General features: G+C 39.5%; 1 protein-coding gene across 1 annotated transcript in view; it reads right to left on the bottom strand.

Annotated features, from left to right (window-relative positions):
• Positions 1-20,675, bottom strand: part of FSIP1 (fibrous sheath interacting protein 1) — a 196,097-nt gene that overhangs the window by 126,789 nt on the left and 48,633 nt on the right. The window contains exon 9 of the mRNA XM_047863184.1: positions 13,390-13,548. Coding sequence (XP_047719140.1) covers positions 13,390-13,548 — 159 coding nt within the window. The remainder of the gene's footprint in view (positions 1-13,389; positions 13,549-20,675) is intronic.

Below are 20,675 nucleotides of genomic sequence, written 5' to 3'. Positions count from 1 at the left end.
TGGAAACAAATGAAAATGACAATACAACAATCCAAACGCTTTGGGACGCAGCAAAGGCAGTCCTGAGAGGAAAATACATTGCAATCCAGGCCTATCTCAAGAAACAAGAAAAATCCCAAATACAAAATCTAACAGCACACCTTTATAAAGGAATAGAAGCAGAGCAGCAAAGACACCCCAAACCCAGCAGAATAAGGGAAATAATAAGGATCAGAGCAGAAATAAACAATATAGAATCTAAAAAAACTGTAGAGCATATCAATGAAACCAAGAGTTGGTTTTTTGAAAAAATAAACAAAATTGATAAACCTCTAGCCAGGCTTCTCAAAAAGAAAAGGGAGATGACCCAAATAGATAAAATCATGAATGAAAATGGACTTATTACAACCAATCCCTCAGAAATACAAGCAATTGTCAGGGAATACTATGAAAAATTATATGCCAACAAACTGGACAACCTGGAAGAAATGGACAAATTCCTAAACACCCACACACTTCCAAAACTCAAACAGGAGGAAATAGAAAGCTTGAACAGACCCATAACCAGCAAAGAAATTGAATCAGTCATCAAAAATCTCCCAACAAATAAGAGTCCAGGACCAGATGGCTTCCCTGGGGAATTCTACCAGACGTTTAAAGCAGAGATAATACCTATCCTTCTCAAGCTATTCCAAAAAATAAAAAGGGAAGGAAAACTTCCAGACTCATTCTATGAAGCCAGTATTACTTTGATTCCTAAACCAGACAGAGACCCAGTGAAAAAAGAGAACTACAGGCCAATATCCCTGATGAATATGGATGCAAAAATTCTCAAGAAGATACTAGCAAATTGAATTCAACAGCATATAAAAAGAATTATTCACAACGATCAAGTGGGATTCATTCCTGGGCTGCAGGGCTGGTTCAACATTCGCAAATCAATCAACGTGCTACATCACATTAATAAAAGAAAAGATAAGAACCATATGATCCTGTCAATCAATGCAGAAAAAGCATTTGACAAAATTCAGCATCCTTTCTTAATAAAAACCCTCGAGAAAGTCGGGATAGAAGAAACATACTTAAACATCATAAAAGCCATTTATGAAAAGCCCACAGCTAACATCATCCTCAATGGGGAAAAACTGAGAGCTTTCCCCGTGAGACCAGGAACACGACAGGGATGTCCACTCTCACCGCTGTTGGTTAACATAGTGTTGGAAGTGCTAGCATCAGCAATCAGACAACAAAAGGAAATCAAAGGCATCAAAATTGGCAAAGATAAAGTCAAGCTTTCACTTTTTGCAGATGACATGATATTATACATGGAAAATCCGATAGACTCCACCAAAAGTCTGCTAGAACTGATACATGAATTCAGAAAAGTTGCAAGATACAAAATCAATGTACAGAAATCAGTTGCATTCTTATACACTAACAATGAAGCAACAGAAAGACAAATAAAGAAACTGATCCCATTCACAATTGCACCAAGAAGCATAAAATACCTAGGAATAAATCTAACCAAAGATGTAAAAGATCTGTATGCTGTAAACTACAGAAAGCTTATAAAGGAAATTGAAGAAGATATAAAGAAATGGAAAAACATTCCGTGCTCATGGGTTGGAAGAATAAATATTGTTAAAATGTCAATACTACCCAAAGCTATCTACACATTCAATGCAATCCCAATCAAAATTGCACCAGCATTCTTCTCAAAGCTAGAACAAGCAATCCTAAAATTCATATGGAACCACAAAAGGCCCTGGATAGCCAAAGTAATTTTGCAGAAGAAGACCAAAGCAGGAGGCATCACAATCCCAGACTTTAGCCTCTACTACAAAGCTGTAATCATCAAGACAGCAAGGTATTGGCACAAACACAGACACATAGACCAATGGAATAGAATAGAAACTCCAGAACTAGACCCACAAAAGGATGGCCAACTCATCTTTGACAAAGCAGGAAAGAATATCCAATGGAAAAAAGACAGTCTCTTTAACAAATGGTGCTGGGAGAACTGGACAGCAACATGCAGAAGAAACTAGACCATTTTCTTACACCATTCACAAAAATAAGCTCAAAATGGATAAAGGACCTGAATGTGAGACAGGAAATCATCAAAACCCTAGAGGAGAAAGCAGGAAAAGACCTCTCTGACCTCAGCCGTAGCAATCTCTTACTTGACACATCCCCAAAGGCAAGGGAATTAAAAGCAAAAATGAACTATTGGGACCTCATCAAGATAAAAAACTTCTGCACAGCAAAGGAAACAATCAACAAAACTAAAAGGCAACCAACGGAATGGGAAAAGATATTTGCAAATGACATATCGGACAAAGGGCTAGTACCCAAAATCTATAAAGAGCTCACCAAACTCCACACTCGAAAAACAAATAATCCAGTGAAGAAATGGGCAGAAAACATGAATAGACATTTCTCTAAAGAAGACATCCAGATGGCCAACAGGCACATGAAAGATGCTCAACGTCGCTCCTCATCAGGGAAATACAAATCAAAACCACACTCAGATATCACCTCACGCCAGTCAGAGTGGCTAACATGAACAAATCAGGAGACTATAGATGCTGGAGAGGATGTGGAGAAAAGGGAACCCTCTTGCACTGTTGGTGGGAATGCAAACTGGTGCAGCCACTCTGGAAAACAGTGTGGAGGTTCCTCAAAAAATTAAAAATACACCTACCCTATGACCCAGCAGTAGCACTGCTAGTAATTTACCCAAGGGATACAGGAGTGCTGATGCATAGGGGCACTTGTACCCCAATGTTTATAGCAGCACTCTCAACAATAGCCAAATTGTGGAAAGAGCCTAAATGTCCATCAACCGATGAATGGATAAAGAAATTGTGGTTTATATACACAATGGAGTACTACGTGGCAATGAGAAAGAATGAAATCTGGCCTTTTGTAGCAACGTGCATGGAACTAGAGAGTATGATGCTAAGTGAAATAAACCATACAGATAAAGACAGACACCATATGTTTTCACTCTTATGTGGATCCTGAGAGACTTAACAGGAACCCATGGGGGAGGGGAAGGAAAAAAAAAAAAAGAGGTTAGAGTGGGAGAGAGCCAAAGCATAAGAGACTCTTAAAAACTGAGAACAAACTGAGGGTTGATGGGGGGGTGGGAGGGAGGGAAGGGTAAGTGATGGGTATTGAAGAGGGCATCTTTTGGGATGAGCACTGGGTGTTGTATGGAAACCAATTTGACAATAAATTTCATATATTAAAAAATAAATAAATAAATGTATTTTCTCTTCCTTATGATTTCCTAAATAACATTTTATTTATCTTTCTTTATTGCAAGAATTCTGTATATAATACATATAGCATACAAAATATGGGTTAATCAACTGTTGACACTACCGGTAGGGTTTCCAGTTAACAGTAGTTAAGCTTATGGAAAGTCAGAAGTAAGAACGCAGATTTTACACTGCATTGGGTGTCAGTGCCCCTCATCCCTGCACTGTTCAAAAGTCAACTGTAATCTGGTTCTCAGAACTCTGTTGAACTCTGAATTGAGTATTTCAATTTCAAGAAGAGATTATTTTACATTTTGTTTTCCATAAAAGGGGACACACTTCTGGTAGCTCTCAATCTCTAGAAGCATCCAGAGGCTGAATTATGATCAGGAATATATTTAAGAACGAAACCTAATGTTAGGGAGGCATTTGAAAAAGATGGTATAAAGGTCTCTCTGCAGCTTTTTTTAAAAAAATTTTTTTAATCTTTATTTATTTTTGAGAGAGAGACAGAGTGTGATCAGGGGAAGAGCAGAGAGAGAGGGAGACACAGAATCTGAAGCAGGCTCCAGGACCCAAGCTGTCAGCACAGAGTCTGATGCACGGCTTGAACTCACGAACTGTGAGATCATGAAATGAGCCGAAGTCAGACGCTCAACCGACTAAGCCACCCAGGCACCCCTAGGTCTCTCTGAAGCTTTAAGCATCCAGCATTTCATCAACTTTTATAAAGATATATCTACCATGAAGTAGGATACAGTGTCTTAGTCCGTCTGAGTTGCTATTATAGAAGACCACATTGAAGGTGGCTTATAAACAACACAAATGTATTTCTCCAAGATCAAGGCATTGGCAGACTTGATGTCTGATAAAGGCCTGCTTCCTGGTTCCTAGAGGACCATCTTCTTTGCTGTGTCCTCACATGGTAGAAGGGACAAGAGAGCTCTCTGCATCTTTTTTATCAGGGCACTAATCCCCTTCATGACGGCTCCACCCTTATGACCTAATCACATTCCAAAGTCCTGACCTCCAAATAACATCACACTGGGGATCAGATTTCAACATATGAATTTTGAGAGGACACAAACATTCAGTCTATAAATTATAGTGAGATGAAAAACATCCAAATTGGATTTCATTTTTAAATGGAAATCTTTTTTTTAAGAGATAGCATTTTAATAATCTACAACTATGATTTTATTTTTAGTTTTTGGGTATGCGAAGAAAAGACACAGAAAAACATTTCTAATTCAGACTTCATTTATATTTTAAATTTTGCTTATTCAAAGCCACCATTAAGACAATCCACAGGCTGAGAGTAAAATTTAAAACACACAAACCTGTCAAAGGACTTGTATCCAAAATATGTAAGGAACTCACACAATTCAATAATAAAATAAGGAAGAATAAATACTAAAAAAGATAGTGTAGCTTTAAGGCGACTTGGATACTTCATAAAAGAAGACGCATGAATGACAAATAAGCACGTGAAAAAGCCCTATACATCATTAAGTAATCAGAGAAATGTAAATTAAAATCACAATCAGATATCACTACACAGCCACAAAAATGGCCCAGATGAAAAATTTTGTTAACCCCAAATATTGGAAAGGTAGGGACCAAGAGGAACTCTCAAATGTTATTGATGGGAGTATACAATGGTACAACCACTTTGGAAAATTGTTTGGTAGTTTCTTAAAGAGTTCAGTGTTTGTCTTTCCTATGACCCATAGTTCCACTCCTGTGACTCTATCCAAGAGAAATGAAAATGTATGACTTAAGCCTTGTACACAAATGTTCACAGCAGCTTTAGGCTTATAGGCAAATGTCCATCAACACGAGAATGGGAGAACACCTGACTCAAGCTAGGCCAATCAGACTCTTTCTCCTTGACTGCTGTCTTGTGGGTAGGTTCAATCAATGAACTGGAGAGCAGGAGAAACGAGAGCTTGCAGTATCTTCCCCTTTTCCTTCCTGCTCTGGCATTAAGGTTTTGGCAGCAATATATCCCTAAGGGGCCCATCAGGAGAATTATCTTAGATTCAACTGAATATTCATGTGCAAAGACAGAGGCCACGGGTGGAGCTAGTCTACTTAGATGAACATAGGACAGGAAACACGGCAGGGTAGTGTCAGGTACCCCTGGTCAATGGGAGTTTTTGCCACAGTCTGTGTCATGACAGTATAGGTACAAGGGCAAGGAAGCTACTGTGGCTCAAAAGCTATATATCTCATAAGAACACCATCTCTTGAAATGATCCCACAGGCACACCCCCACAGTGTCCCAGCCAGGGACATGCCCAGTCTCAAGAAACACTGCACTAAGTGAGACTGAAAGTAGAGCTTCTCCACCAGGCCTTTATAATTCTCCCAATCCCTGGGTCATCTTTAGCATGAGCAAAGTTGCCTCCTAACATTGTTAACCTTCCAACTTTCATCCTATTGCCAGGGAAGCAGTTAGAAAGCTAACTACAGCTCAAATTCTCATGATGAAGGGGGAAGGATTGATTAATCCTTTGCCTACACCTTCTGTGATTACAGTTTTGGATGGCAAAACTGTAAATGTTTGTTTATCATTCTCCCACAGCTCCAGCTCTCCCTAAGTTCCAATACACTTTTTCTTCCCCTATCCACTGTTGCTAGTCCCTATGTGTCCTAACGTCCCATATTGGCTCCTTTAAATCCATAAATAGTTCCTTAACTTACTTATCTTCAAAATCCAAGCTGGCTGTTTTCTCTTTCTTGCTCAAAATTCTAACTGGTATACCGTGTGTGTGTGTGTGTGTGTGTGTGTGTGTGTGTGTGTGTGTGTGTTTGCAGAGAGAAGTAAACTCAAAGGAAATTGAATTTGATGGTAAAAATCTTGTTTCTTTCACCTTATTTTTCTTAGATGTTTTTGTAACTCCTGAATTTTCTATAATAAACACATATTAACTTCCTAAGCAGAAGTCATATTTTATTTTTAAGAAAACAGAAATATTATTCTAGCAAGGCTATTTCTGTTCTGCTCTGACAATGTGACTCTCTGTACCCAAAGGTACTGGCCCAAAAGTTAGGTTTTAGCCCCAGTTCTGCTGGTATAACCAGCTATATACTTTTAAGCAAGTCATTTTCTCTTTCTGTCTCAAGTTCTTCCAAAACGCTTTCTTCCAACTCTCATATCTTATGAGTTCTGTAATTCTCTACTGTTAGACCCAAGGATATGTAACAGCCTTCCTCAGTTGTAATCTGATAGCATAACCATATAGTTCAAATATTTGAAGGATAGCAAGCAGTGAAAGATAGGCCAACAGGGAGCAAAAAAAGATAATCATTGATTCTAACAACAGCAACAAAAATCCCACTGGCATTTTCAAGAAGCTCTGTTGGTACCAGGAGAGGTTCTCTTGTCAAATCAAAGTGCCAACCAGTACTATGCATTTTCATGATCATCAGGAAATATCTTGGGGCGCCTGGTTGGCTCAGTCGGTTAAGCGTCCCACTTCGGCTCAGGTCATGATCTCACAGTTTGTGGGTTTGAGCCCCGCATTAGGCTCTGTGCTGGCAGCTTGGAGCCTGGAGCCTGCTTCAAATTCTGGGTCTCACTCTCATTTTCCCCCTCCCCAACTCACACTCTGTGTGTCTCTCTCTCTTTCATAAATAAACATTAAAAAAAATTTTTAAGGAAATATCTTGATTTCCTATGGTAGGAATGTTTTGAGCAGATTCTCTGACCAGCCATATCATTTCTGGTTTTCAGGCATACAGAAATGTTTTTATTCAGTAAAAGTAAAATTCAGTTCAATAAAAGCTCTCTGTGATATGCACAGAATATCCAAGGAGCCACAAAATGAGAACTGTCTCTGAGGTCAATATTTATTGATTTGACTAATTGATTGCCAACATATTCTAGGTTCAACCTTAGAAAAATATCTGTGGTGTTGACTGAGCCAACAGGGGTCTTTGAAACTAACTAAACAGAAAAATACAAACCTGCCTAAATAAAGCCAGCATTCCCTGTGTTATCAAACAAAAGCTATCTTTTTCCAAAAGCAATTGCTATTTTCTGTCATCAGGTGGGTCATTTGCCCAGCAGTAGTAGAGGTAGGGAAAAAATCTTTCAGCCAAATTGTTTTTACCATTTTAGAATATTGCCATGAAATGAAAGAAACCTTGACTACACAGGAGACTTAACACAGAAAAATAAAAAAATATAAATATAAACTTTAATCTGTAAAACACAGGTGGTAAGAAGAACTCCACAGATTCATTTGGGAAATGTTTGACAAGTTAGCAAGGACATTTGAAGTAATTTCTTGTTCATTTCCCAATCAAGAAATCCATACTCTTATGACATGCTTCTATAGTTTTTGGAAATGACACAATGGTCAATAAGACTTCTGTGCTTGTGACTAGCATACATAAAAAATTCCTAGATTCCTGCCCTCAACCATCATATTAAGTAATCTGACATCAAGTAGACTAGATAGCCATTACCTGAACTCTGCAAACCCCTGGACTCAGCAATAAAACATGTTATATGATTACATTTTATATTTCTTCAGCTTTAGCTAATGTTGAAACAGGAAGAGACAAAAAACTGTTAATTGTTGTTGTCAACAATAGTATGCTTTTGGTAAGAAAAAAGATGAATACAACTACAATTTTCCTCAATCAAATGTTTGTTAGTTTTTTGTTGGCCTTCCCAAAATGTGTACAACTGAACCAACATTTTAAGAACAAAAACAAACAAACAAACAAACAAATGTAAGGAAGACCTTTATATTCAATTAAACCAGTTGGTTTAAGAACAAAGAAATGCCTGGGAATGCAAGCTGGTGCAGCCACTCTGGAAAACAGTATAGAGGTTCCTCAAAAAACTAAAAATAGTACTACCCTACGACCCAGCAATTGCACTACTAGGCGTTTATCCACAGGATATAGGTGTGCTGTTTCAAAGGGACACATGCACCCCAATGTTTATAGCAACACTATCAACAATAGCCAAAGTATGGAAAGAGCCCAAATGCCCATCAATGGATGAATGAATAAAGAAGATGTGGCATATATATACAATGGAGTATTACTCGGCAATCAAAAAGAATGAAATCTTGCCACCTGCAACTACGTGGATGGAACTGGAGGGTATCAAGCTAAGTGAAATTAGTCAGAGAAAGACAAAAATCATATGACTTCACTCATATGAGGACTTTAAGAGACAAAACAGATGAACATAAGGGAAGGGAAACAAAAATCGTATAAAAACGGGGAGTTGGACAAAACAGAAGAGACTCATAAATATGGAGAACAAACAGAGGGTTACTGGAGGGGGTGTGGGAGGGGGGATGGGCTACGGGTAAGGAGCATTAAGGAATCTACTCCTGAAATCACTGTTGCACTATATGCTAACTAATCTGGATGTAAATTTAAAAATATATAAAATTAAATAAGTTTTTTTAAAAAAGAACCAAGAAATGCCTCTTAAAATGAGTACAATTTTGAAGACCTTCTCCCAACCAGAAAAAAAAAAATCTAAGCATGAACTGGAATTCTAGATTTAGTAAGACTGATTGCATGAAACGTGAATAAATTACACTTCTTTACAAGAGCCAAACTGAACAGAATTTGTTATTGAATCCAGTTGCTAAGGACTTAAGAAACTGAATACCTACAGAACTCCTATATCTTAGATATTTCTGGAGAAAGCTGGAACCTAATACAGCTACAAATAAGAAATACAGTAACTAAATTATAGAACATCGCTCAATTTTATGGTGGGATTTGCAACATGAGGAAAAAACTAACTGATTTGTTGGAGGGTTAGGGGATGGATGTGGAAAGGTATGCAGAGTTAAACCACAGATTGTAAGGAAAAAATGGCTTCAATTCGTTCTCTTCTGCTAAGATGAAATGAAAATAAGAAGCAGATGTCAAAACTGCGACCACGTGATATTATTCACATTACAGCCACAGCAGTGATAACGCCATTCTTCCTTCTGAAGGTGACCACGTGCTTTGTTTTACACTAAGGAAATCAGACATGTGAAAGCCAACTTCTGCTTTTAAAATATTGCCATAAAGTTAAGAGCCAGGCCAAGGTATCCTATGAGAATATCCTAATCAGCAAGCCCAAAAGGAAAAGAAGATTTCTTAACTACTCCTTTCACAACAACTTCCTTAAGCTCTGAGTCACATTTCTGGAGTCCCTCAAATCATCATCCTCGGCTCATGTGCCTACCGACTTCGCACCTTATTAGTTGCCACAGTCAACAAGTCAGAAAGTCTGAGTGTTCCAACTTGTTTGGGAAAGTGTTTTCTTGACCGAAATTTTAAAAAATCTCCAGAGGAATTTTTTAAACATCATGCCTTCAGAAAGTAACCTTTCCTTTCTCTGCTACCACAGACTTCCTGTACTTTTCATAAGATCATTTCCATATTGTCGTACTTCCTCCACCGTGCGGTCATCCGACAACTTGTTCTAGGTCTACACCTATCCTCCAGGACCCTGCAAGCTGCTTTAAGGTCAAACGTGAAGCTGCATAAATCTGAATATTCAAGATTAACCACCACAGCATCTCCTATGAAAGCAGGCTTTCCAAGATGTTTTGATGTCCCGTACAGGGGCTGGATCAGTAACCTAAATGCGTGCAGTAGGCCTCAGGGTCTAGCAATATGATATGGAGTGGTGAAAACTGTGGCAAACTGGAGAATTTGTGCTCCACGGAAAGCAGGAGTTGCTACTCGGATGAGTTCTGCAGTTTGCCAAGCAAGGATTCAGGTCTGATGTTGCCAGATGTTCTATTTTCTCAAGAAAAACTAGATATTTAGATGACATTTAGATATCTATATGAATTCACCCAATTTTTACACATTGACTGAAAAAACTGTAAACCCTGTGTGGGCTAAAGGAAATCCACATGTGAATCAACTTTGCCCTGCAGGCCACCAATTTTCAACGTTATGCTGCATCATGGCAGCCTTCTCTGGGCCTCTAACTCCTTCTGCCTTATTTACCAGTTCCTTTTCCACCTCGTGTCCCTCACTTGTGGAACTAGACTTTCCTGATATTCCTTCTGGATGTGCTTTCTCTCTCTCCCCTGAACCCCACTGCACTTTGCTTTTATAGCTTTCTATTGTGCTTATCTATGTTGTCTTGTACCACATTTAACTATGTATATCCTGTGCCTCCCACAAGAAAATGTGTTCCTTAGGTCACTTATTATCTTTTTTAATGCTTATTTATTTTTTTGAGATGGGGAGAGAGAGAGTGGGAGAAAGGCAGAGAGACAGGGGGAGAAAGAAAAAATCCCAAGCAGGCTCCACGCTGTCGGCACAGAGCCCGATGCGGGGCTCGATACCATGAACCGTGAGATCATGACCTGAGCCGAAATCAAGAGTCAGACACTTAACCGACTGAGCCACCCAGGCACCCCAAGTCACTTATTATTATAACAATAACATCACTGGTTGAGTTTTGTGTCGGACACACACTAAGTAAGCACTTTACACAAATCGACTCATCCACCCTTTCAAAGAGCCCTAATATGTAAGTTTGACTCCTGAAATCAATACCACACTGTATGTTAATTAATTTGAATTTGAATAAAATGTTGGAAGGAAAAAAAATTTTTAATAAAAAATAGTAAAAGATAAAAGAGCCCTAAAGAATATTATTACTGGGGCGCCTGGGTGGCTCAGTCAGTTAGCGTCCGACCGGATCAGGTCATGATCTCGCCGTCCTTGAGTTCGAGCCCCGCGTCGGTCTCTGTGCTGACAGCTCAGAGCCTGGAGCCTGTTTCGGATTCTGTGTCTCCCCTCTCTGACCCTCCCCCATTCATGCTCTGTCTCTTTCTGTCTCAAAAATAAATACACGTTAAAAAAAATTTAAAAAAAAAAGAATATTATTACTATTTTATAAATAGAGAAACTAGGGTTCAGGGTGCTTCTGATTAATGCCCAAGTCCTCAGAACCAGTAAGTGGAAGTGAACTCAAACCAGAACTCAAAGTGAGGCTTTTTGACTCCATAGTTCTACACTGGCCTGACTTGTCTTTCAGCGCCCTACAATTCCTACCCAGTAAGTACTTGATTAATATTGTTGAATCAATTGCTGAAAACCAGAATTCACATTCTACTTAAAAGACATTCTTTCATAAGGAGCATGAAGAAAAATTACTGATGAGTTAATGGTTTGCAGAAGGGTTAAAAATAAAAATAATATGTATATGTGCTATGAATATTTGTGGTTCAGCAACAGATTGGAGCCCATTCATCAACTGCACAGATACGCAAGGTTTAACCAAGATACTTTTCAGTGTATTTATCCAAAAAGAATTCCAATCCAAAAATAATATCTGCAAAATAATTTGCCATGTTAGCATTTCTGGCTTGAAAATTCAATGAGCAGTGCTGGCTTTAGTTAGAAATGAGGAAACGCCAAGAAGAAATTGAACAAAAGATTTAAAGAGTTTTTTTTTTTTTTTGCATTCAAGAGGCATTAATTATTTCTTTTCATCAAATACGATGTTACATTTCTGTTTCTGCATCCAATGGGAATCTCAAAATGCAGTTTTCTCTTTTCTCACTAAACCTATGTTGTCTCACATAAAAATATATTATCTCAGTACGTGACAACTAAGTAACATACTGGTTTTCCCTTTGAGTATTTAAAAAAAAATTTTATCTGAACTATAAATGTGAATTCTGAAAGTATGATTTAAATGATGATGACAGAATCTCACCATAGTCGCTTTATTGAAATCCTAATGGCTAAACAAATTTCTGAATTCTCAGTCTCTCTTTAAAGAATGACATTTGATCGCCATGAAAAAGGTATTTTCTGTCTTTAGAATCACTATTCAGCTTTGAGATCTCAGATACTCTTAAAATCCAACAACATAATAACAAAAAAAAAAAAAAATCAGGTGTAACACAAAAAGAACAAAGATTATCCCGGAACAATTTTATTTCCACCTCTTGGCTTCCTCCCTTTAGGAAATGGCACCTAGTAACTTAAATAAACTAGCAGCGCAACTAATGTCAAAGTCCTGGGGTACATTTGAGTAGGGACAGAGATTCCAATGCTCTGTTTTCCGCTTTTACCCCAATCCAGAAACGAGTGGTTTCTGCTACCACCACTCTTGCTGTGTAAAGGGCTCAGAAGCAGCTGTGCCCAGGCCTTGCCAACATGACCTAAGGAAGCCAAGATGGCTCCATAAAGGTTTTGCCAGTGACCAAGCGCGAAGATATTCTTCGCAATATCTTAACACTCCTCTTTCCCTTTGAAGCAGTTTCAACTGGCCCAAAGCCAGAACCCCAACCTTCAGTTGATGGCTTAAAGACTCAATATAAAGCAGAATTATTACCTATAGAATATTTATTTTTAAGCCTTTTTTAGGAACAAAAAAAATCACATGCATCTAAGATTATACAGAAAATGATTCGGTGAAATGTCTACAAAACTGGTAGAGGGTTAACGGAATAACAAAAGGCTGGCCATTTGCTGTTTAGGTGAAAACTACCACCCAATCATGAACCAGATCCCACGAAGTACTGAGATATGGGGGTGAAAAAAAAGAATTTTCTTTTTACAAAGCTGCCATTACTCTTCTGTTTTTCTAAACAGAAAACTGTAAAAGAGTATTTCAGAAACTCTCCAGGGAGGAAACATGTTCCTTTCAAAATCCTCACAGGAGAGAAGTCATCAGCATAGTGAGAGCTTCACTGCTTGATGTGAAATTCAAAGAGCTGGAAGAATATGGCAGCATCAGGGACAAACGGCTGCCATCGCTGATACTTTGAACCAGAGGAATTAAGAGAAATAGAGGACGAATGAGTGCTTTACTGATTTTCTTCCCTATCCTGTCTCCTCATCGTGATCAAGAATTAGCTTAAATCATAAAGATGTAATAACAGTAAAATAAATACTTCCTAAGTGACCCTTCCCCGTAAATTATCAACTGAAAGAAAAATGAAGAGAAAGGGAAGTCACCAAAGGAAAACACACACAACGCACGCACTTACGGAAATTACTATCATTGCACTCGGAGTTATGAAAAAAACAACTGGGAAGAAACCTCTTTAGTTAACAAGCAAATTGTCAGATTATGTGAACTAGCTTTAACACATGAACCTGAATAGTTTGTGTTTCCTTAAATTAAATCCACCTGATCGCTGTGGTTTCCATGTCTCGGAGAAAAGTCGGAAGTTGCTGGTGAGGCTGCAGAAAGTTCCTGGAGCTTTGTGTCGATTTCGGCAAGCTGCTGGTGCTGGGTGACTGCAAATGTGTATCCTTCTCCTGGGACCAGCCAGCCAGACCGATCGCCCTAAAAGGAAACAAGAGTCACAGGGTCATTCCCATGCTACACTTTTTCCAAAATATCCCTTTCAGTCTGACACATCAATGCTCAGGACTTCACACACACATACACAAACACACACACACAAACACACACATTACAAAAAACCCCACGAAATTAACATTGGGATAGTGAAAGAAAAAAATTAGTAGTTTATTGTTTCATTATCTGCCAAATCTGTATAAAGTATATTCTACATTGTGGGGGGGGTTTTTTTTCCCCCCTGTGGAATAAATCTCTCGGCCTTGCAGTCTGGTTCTTATAACATTCTCATTTCTCCATTTTGAAAAAGTAGTCTGTGATATGTTAAATAGGAATAAATCATGTTTACCCTATAATCGACATGGTATTTTCAAGATTTGTCCCTGAAAAGTAACATAGGGTCTATAAATGCAGTTGTTTGGGTTTCACGAGCCTATTTATCATCTAACTCCTTATTCAACTAATATTCATGTCATAATGGGTTAAAACCCACTCATAACATTCACTCAAACATCTTGTGCTCAGTGCCCACTGAACATAGACACTGCACTGGGCACTGGTGATTCAGTAGGAATCTCACAAGCTCTGCCCTTAGGGAGTTCTCAGTCTTCTGGTAGCAAAGATTTTAACAAGGTATGAAGAGTGCTGGTAAGCCAAGGCGCCATGGGGACCAGTGAGGGTCAACTAACCTTTATGGACATGAAGGAGCAGAGAGACAAAGTGGTTGGAGAAGGCTTCCTGGAGGAGATAATCAATCTTAATCACATCTTTTTTTTTTTTTTTCAACGTTTATTTATTTTTGGTACAGAGAGAGACAGAGCATGAATGGGGGAGGGGCAGAGAGCGAGGGAGACACAGAATCGGAAACAGGCTCCAGGCTCTGGGCCATCAGCCCAGAGCCTGACGCGGGGCTCCAACTCACGGACCGCGAGATCGTGACCTGGCTGAAGTCGGACGCTTAACCGAATGCGCCACCCAGGCGCCCCAATCACATCTTAATCAAGGAAACAACATGGCTGGCTATGCATTTTAAAACTGGAACTTGCACGGGCAAGACTGGAAACCGAAAACCCAGTTAAGAAGCAAAAGCCATAATCTGGAACAAAAGTGATGAGCTGCTAGACTAAGGAATATCTCCTGGGAATACAGAACATAGAGCAGGTTCCAGAGATACTTACAAAGTAGAAATTACAGAATCTGGAGATAATTTGATGGAAGCGTGGACGGAGGAGTAAGGATCAAAGATAAAAACCAAATTCTGGATTTTGAGAACTAGGGGTATAGTGGTCCTATTGACCAAGCTAGGGAATACAGGAGACATAATAGGTTTGAGGAAGAAAATGGTGAATTCTGTTTGAGACCTTCTGATATTCACAGATGTCCCTAGGATATCCACAGATTATGTTAGGTAGTTAAAAATATCAAAATAGAGACGTAGACTGTATATAAATATTTTAGACTCACCCACCGATCTATAGTGGTTCAAACTGTTGAACCATGGGAATGGGTGAGGCCACACAGAGAAACATGTAATACAAGGACAGAAAAATCATGAAAACACTAGGAATAAAGGGGCAAGTGGAGGGTAAGGAAGGTTAAGAATTTCATGCACTTTGGTTTCATGACTCTAATACCAGGAATCAATCCCTAGGCAGTAATCAGAAGAGATACATGCAAAAACTTATGCAGAAAGAATTACATGTCTCCCCCTGACCCCAGCATCCAATGTCCCTTCCTGTTTTGGTGAAACCAAACACTGCATGAGACTTGGTAGGAGACAAAGCCTCATCAGACACCCCTTCTCCTCACCCACTGGCATCAAGAAGACAAGCAAATGACCTAGAATCAGCCAATCAGAAGCGAATGCCCTGGACTTGGACTCCCGAGGGAGAGAGAGAGACAGAGATGCAAAGATACAGCGGAAGTGAGGCAGTGATTGATGGTGACAGCAGTGACCTGGAGGACCCAGTGTTGATAGCAGTGAGGGTGGCAATGGTGATCATCTAGCAGGGATGTCTCGTGGCTGTGAGGCAGCCCCTAACCAGCCTGTTTCCAAGGAGTTTCTGAAGCCATGTTTCTGGGTACCTTGATATCTTCCCGGGTTAGAGATGTGTTTCTCCAAACTTCCCACCAAGTCTGTGGGCTATCCAAGTTTCCCAATACATTTATTCCTTTTTTTTTTTTTTCAACGAAGTCCATCTCTGTCCCTCGCAACCCAGAGGGACTCAGATGTTTTTTGGCATGTCATTTACAACAAAGAACAATTGCAAAAGTCTCAAATGTCTAAAAATACGGAAAAGTGAATAGATTGTAGTCTATCCATACAAGGATATGATACAGTAATAAACATTTTAAATACACTTATAAGTTGGGATATGAAAGCTATATACATAATTATAAGAAAATATATTACTTTATTGGTCACAAATAAGAAACTTCAGTTAATTCTTCCTAAATAAAAGGGATATAAATACTGTACGATCTAAGTGAGAAATAATAGGGAGTCACAAAAAAATAAAACTATGGAACCAATGACTAAACGTTGGTCAATAAATTTTAAATTCTTGTTTGAATGGAATTCTTTTTTAATGACACTGGGAATAAAAAGGATGTCAGATTAAATTCAACAGAAATGTAAATGTTTCATGCACTATGCTGTTACAGAGGGAAATTATATATAATATGTAGTAGATGGCATCATGTTTTTCCATCTAGCACTTTCTAGACACCCTTGCTAGGTGTGGGAAATTGCAAGCTTTTAGAAGTCTTACCTCCCTAAGACAGAACCCAGAAAATGCTCTTAACCAGCTTCCTTTACAGCGAGGGGTTCAGGTCCGTAACCAAGGATCTACAACCGAACTCACACATTCAATACTGATTTAGATATGAGTAATTTGAGATATGATGTAAAACCCATTTTGGCAGTAGAGACATTTGGTTTTGTGCCATTCATTGCAAGGGTAAATTCCTAATACAGAAGGAAATCTTTTAAAAATTTTAAGTATCCTAGAGAGATTCAAGAGAATATCTCACCAACACAATTAAACATGCCACTATAAAGAACCACCCAAGGGCAAGAGTTCTGGAGAATTAAAACATAATTATCACCCTAGTCATCATCTTTCAGGTGCATCGGCTTATCAGAGATGGGGGGACAAAGAAAAGGACACACAGTGTCAAAGATACAGCAAATCTGAGGAAGGGCAAGAAGTTTGGTATGGTTTAAGAATATCATAGATGGATCCCTTCCTCCAAGTGTTCCTAAATTCTTCCTGCCACACTTCCTAACTTCTTCCTCTGAATCTGCTTCAACATGTGCCACAATCTATCTGGTTTTATAAAATTGCTGCATAAAATGTCTATCCCTGACACCAGATAATAAGACGCCACCTTTCCCCTCAGATGATGCACAGAAAAAACTCTCAGCAAATATTAGTTTACAAAACAAAAAAACTGTAAAAATTACAACAATCTCAAAAGAGGACTACATAGCTAAATAGCAGAAGAGACGTGGTTGAAAGCCAACTTGGAAAACTATGAAATGAGCTTATATAAGCAAAATGACAAAAAAAGATGAAGGTTATGAGAAACATATTATTGGACCTAGAGGAGGGATAGAGGAGGTTCTCTCCCCACCTATATGCTTGTACACTGACTGATCTGATCCCCTTTTCCAATTTCCTTTTTTCTTGCCTTTCTCTGCTATTAAAATAAGAAAGTAAGATACCTGAATCCCCAGTCTCACTTGCAGTGGTGTATGAAATGAATGTGGCTACATGACACATCTTGGCTGATGAGCCACAGGTGGAAGTCCCAGGGACACCATCCCTTCCCAAATGAAACGCAAAGCCTCAGAGGAGTGTCCCTTTTCCCCTTCCCCCTTCCCTCTTCTTTCTGCCTGGAAAATGGATACATTATCTACAGATATAGCAGCAATCTTGCAAACCTAAAAACAAAACCATACCAAGAATACAGAACAGGAATAAAGAAAGACACTAGCTACTTACACCTGGAGCAAAATTGTTACTGAAGCAAAATACACTCCTTACTTGCTTTTTTTTTTTTTTTTTTCATTTTTTAATGTTCATTTATTCTTGCAAGAAAGAGAGTGTGAGCGGTGAAGGACACTCAGTCAGTTGAGTGTCCGGCTTCGGCTCAGGTCATGATCTCATGGCTCATTGGGTTCGAGCCCCACGTCAGGCTCTGTGCTGACAGCTCAGAGCCTGGAGTCTGCTTCAGATTCTGTGTCTCCCTCTCTTTCTGCCCCTCCCCTGCTCTTGCTCTGTCTCTCTCTCTCTCCCTGTCAAAAGTAAATAAACATTAAAAGAATTTAAGAAGTTATTATATGTATCAATAATTTGCTAAAAACAAAAAAAAATAGGAATTTTTCAAACCATGAGAGGAAAATGGGGAGAAATTAAGAAAACAAAATAAATCTAATCAATGAAATGTCAAATAGACTGTCCAAAAAAGGCCCAAACATTATCAGTGGTCATAATAAACATATAAATTAAATATCCTCATTAAAAGATTAAGAATAAGGAAATAATAACAAAAGATAGAGAAACAATTACGGACACAACAGCAACAACAAAAACCCAGCTGTACGATAATTTGTAAATAATCTACCTAAAAACAGAAGTAAATGATACAAAAAGAGTTTAAGGGGCTCCTGGGTGGCTCAGTCAGTTAAGCTTTGACATCAGCTCAGGTCATGATCTCATGGTCACGGGTTCGAGCCCCGCATCAGGTTCTGTGCTGACAGCTCAGAGCCTGAAGCCTGCTTTGGATTCTGTGTCTCCCTCTCTCTCTCGGCCCCTCCCCTGCTCATACTCTGTCTCTCTCTCTCAAAAATAAATAAACATTAAAAAAAATTTAATAAAGGAGGGACAAGGCATAAATACTAACAGAAATAATATTTAAAAGGCAACATTAATAATAAAAATTTTGTTAAATCATGTCTAGGAAGAAACATGGCACGCCCTACCCCCCACCAGCCACAGGCATTGCTGCAATTGAGCAGTTTTTGGACCTAGAGTCAAAACTACCCTCTGCACCTACCTCTCTGAGGTTGGTCTAGATGCAGAACCTGAGCTAGGGATTCTGGTTCAGGTGACTTGTTGAGGGAGTGCTCTCAGAAGAGAGAGGGTGGGGGCGCCTGGGTGGCTCGGTCGGTTAAGCGTCCGACTTCGGCTCAGGTCATGATCTCGCCGTCCGTGAGTTCGAGCCCCACGTCGGGCTCTGTGCTGACAGCTCAGAGCCTGGAGCCTGTTTCAGATTCTGTGTCTCCCTCTCTCTGACCCTCCCCCGTTCATGCTCTGTCTCTCTCTGTCTCAAAAATAAACGTTAAAAAAAAAATTTTTTTTTAAATAAAAAAAAAAAAAAAGAAGAGAGAGGGTGACTGGAGTTCTCCCAGGAGAACTCCACCTCAGGAGAAGGGATAGGGGATGATGGAAGCAGGCTAGGACAAGAGAAACAAAACCAGGCAAGGAGGTGGTGTCGGATGAAGCCCAGCTGACCCCTGGGGAAGCTCTGAGGGACAAACTGCAGCACAGAGCTAATCCCATCTTGAGTTGGGAGGGGGTGGAGATGGAGAGAGACTGCCATCCTAGGCAGTTCAGCCCCCATCTAGCCCATGGCAATACTCTATGGAAAAAGGCAGCTATGCACCCTTGGCACAGGGCAGGGGGCTGGATGCACGGAAGGGACTAGGTAAAAGGGATCTGGGCAGGGTGCCAGCAGCACTCACTACACCTCACCTCCATAAACATAGGAAAAGAAGAACTAGATGACAGGGCTATGGGCTTCAAGGTACACGGGAGAATACATTTCTTTGTGGAAGTAAAGAATCTTGCTGTAAGTTTAGTATGCAAACAAGTGCAAACGCTGAGCCACCGCACCCCTTAGATGACCAGCCCAAGCCCTATAAAGACCCACACCTGCACCCTGGATTGCAGGCTGTTCCCCTCCTTGGACTGAGTCTGTGCTCCCTCTAGACTCTTCAGGGACCTGGATGCTCAAGGTTAACTGGGCAGGAGCATGATGGTGCTCTTTAGGAGTCCTGAGGACTACACCAGTGTAGGGATAATAAGAAATATTCAAAATAAAAAGAGACAGGGAAACATATTTATATGTCATTAATGACTAAGCCCATTACATCACAGGTAGCAGTTGTAACTGTGAGAGCTAATGTGTAGTGACTCTTATAATAACATAAAATAATCCTCTTCAGAGTCAGTAATGAATTGACCAAGAAAAAAATCTGAAAATTTTAATGAAAATAAATTTGTAAAACACGATTTTTTAAAAGACAGAGAACATTGTCCCATAATTTAAAAACTTATTGTAAATGTGTGCTAATGTCAGTGACATGATAAAGAAAATAAATAGGGGCGCCTGGGTGGCGCAGTCGGTTAAGCGTCCAACTTCAGCCAGGTCACTATCTCGCGGTCCGTGAGTTCAAGCCCCGCGTTGGGCTCTGGGCTGATGGCTCAGAGCCTGGAGCCTGTTTCCAATTCTGTGTCTCCCTCTCTCTCTGCCCCTCGCCCGTTCATGCTCTGTCTCTCTCTGTCCCCAAAATAAATAAACGTTGAAAAAAAAAAAAAAGAAAGAAAATAAATAAAAATTAAGAAGTGTAGAGGTCTCCCATCCAAGTACTAACCAGGCCAGACCCTGTTTAGCTTCAGAGATCAGACGAAATCAGGCACGTTCTTGCAGTGGATGGAACTAGAGAGTATTATGCTAAGTGAATAAGTCAGTCAGAGAAAGACAAATACCATATGATTTCATTCATATGTGGAATTTAAGAAACAAAGCAAATGAACGTAAGGGGGGAAAGAGAAGGCAAACCATAAAACAGGCTCTTAACTATAGAGAACAAACTGAGGGTTGCTGGAAGGGAGGGGGTCAGGGGAATGGGTTATACAGGTGATGGGGATTAAGGAGGGCACTTGTGATGAGCACTGGGTGATGTAGGGAAGTGCTGAATCACTACATTCTACACCTGAAACTATATTACACTGTATGTTAACTAACTGGAACTTAAATAAAAAATTGAAACTACAAAAAAAAAAAAGGAAAAGAAGAACAAAAACAAGAAGGAGAAGGAGGAG

The sequence above is a fragment of the Prionailurus viverrinus genome, chromosome B3 (assembly GCF_022837055.1).
Source record: "Prionailurus viverrinus isolate Anna chromosome B3, UM_Priviv_1.0, whole genome shotgun sequence".
NCBI classification, from domain to species: Eukaryota; Metazoa; Chordata; class Mammalia; order Carnivora; family Felidae; genus Prionailurus; species Prionailurus viverrinus.
This window is presented reverse-complemented; position numbering and strand designations above follow the sequence as displayed.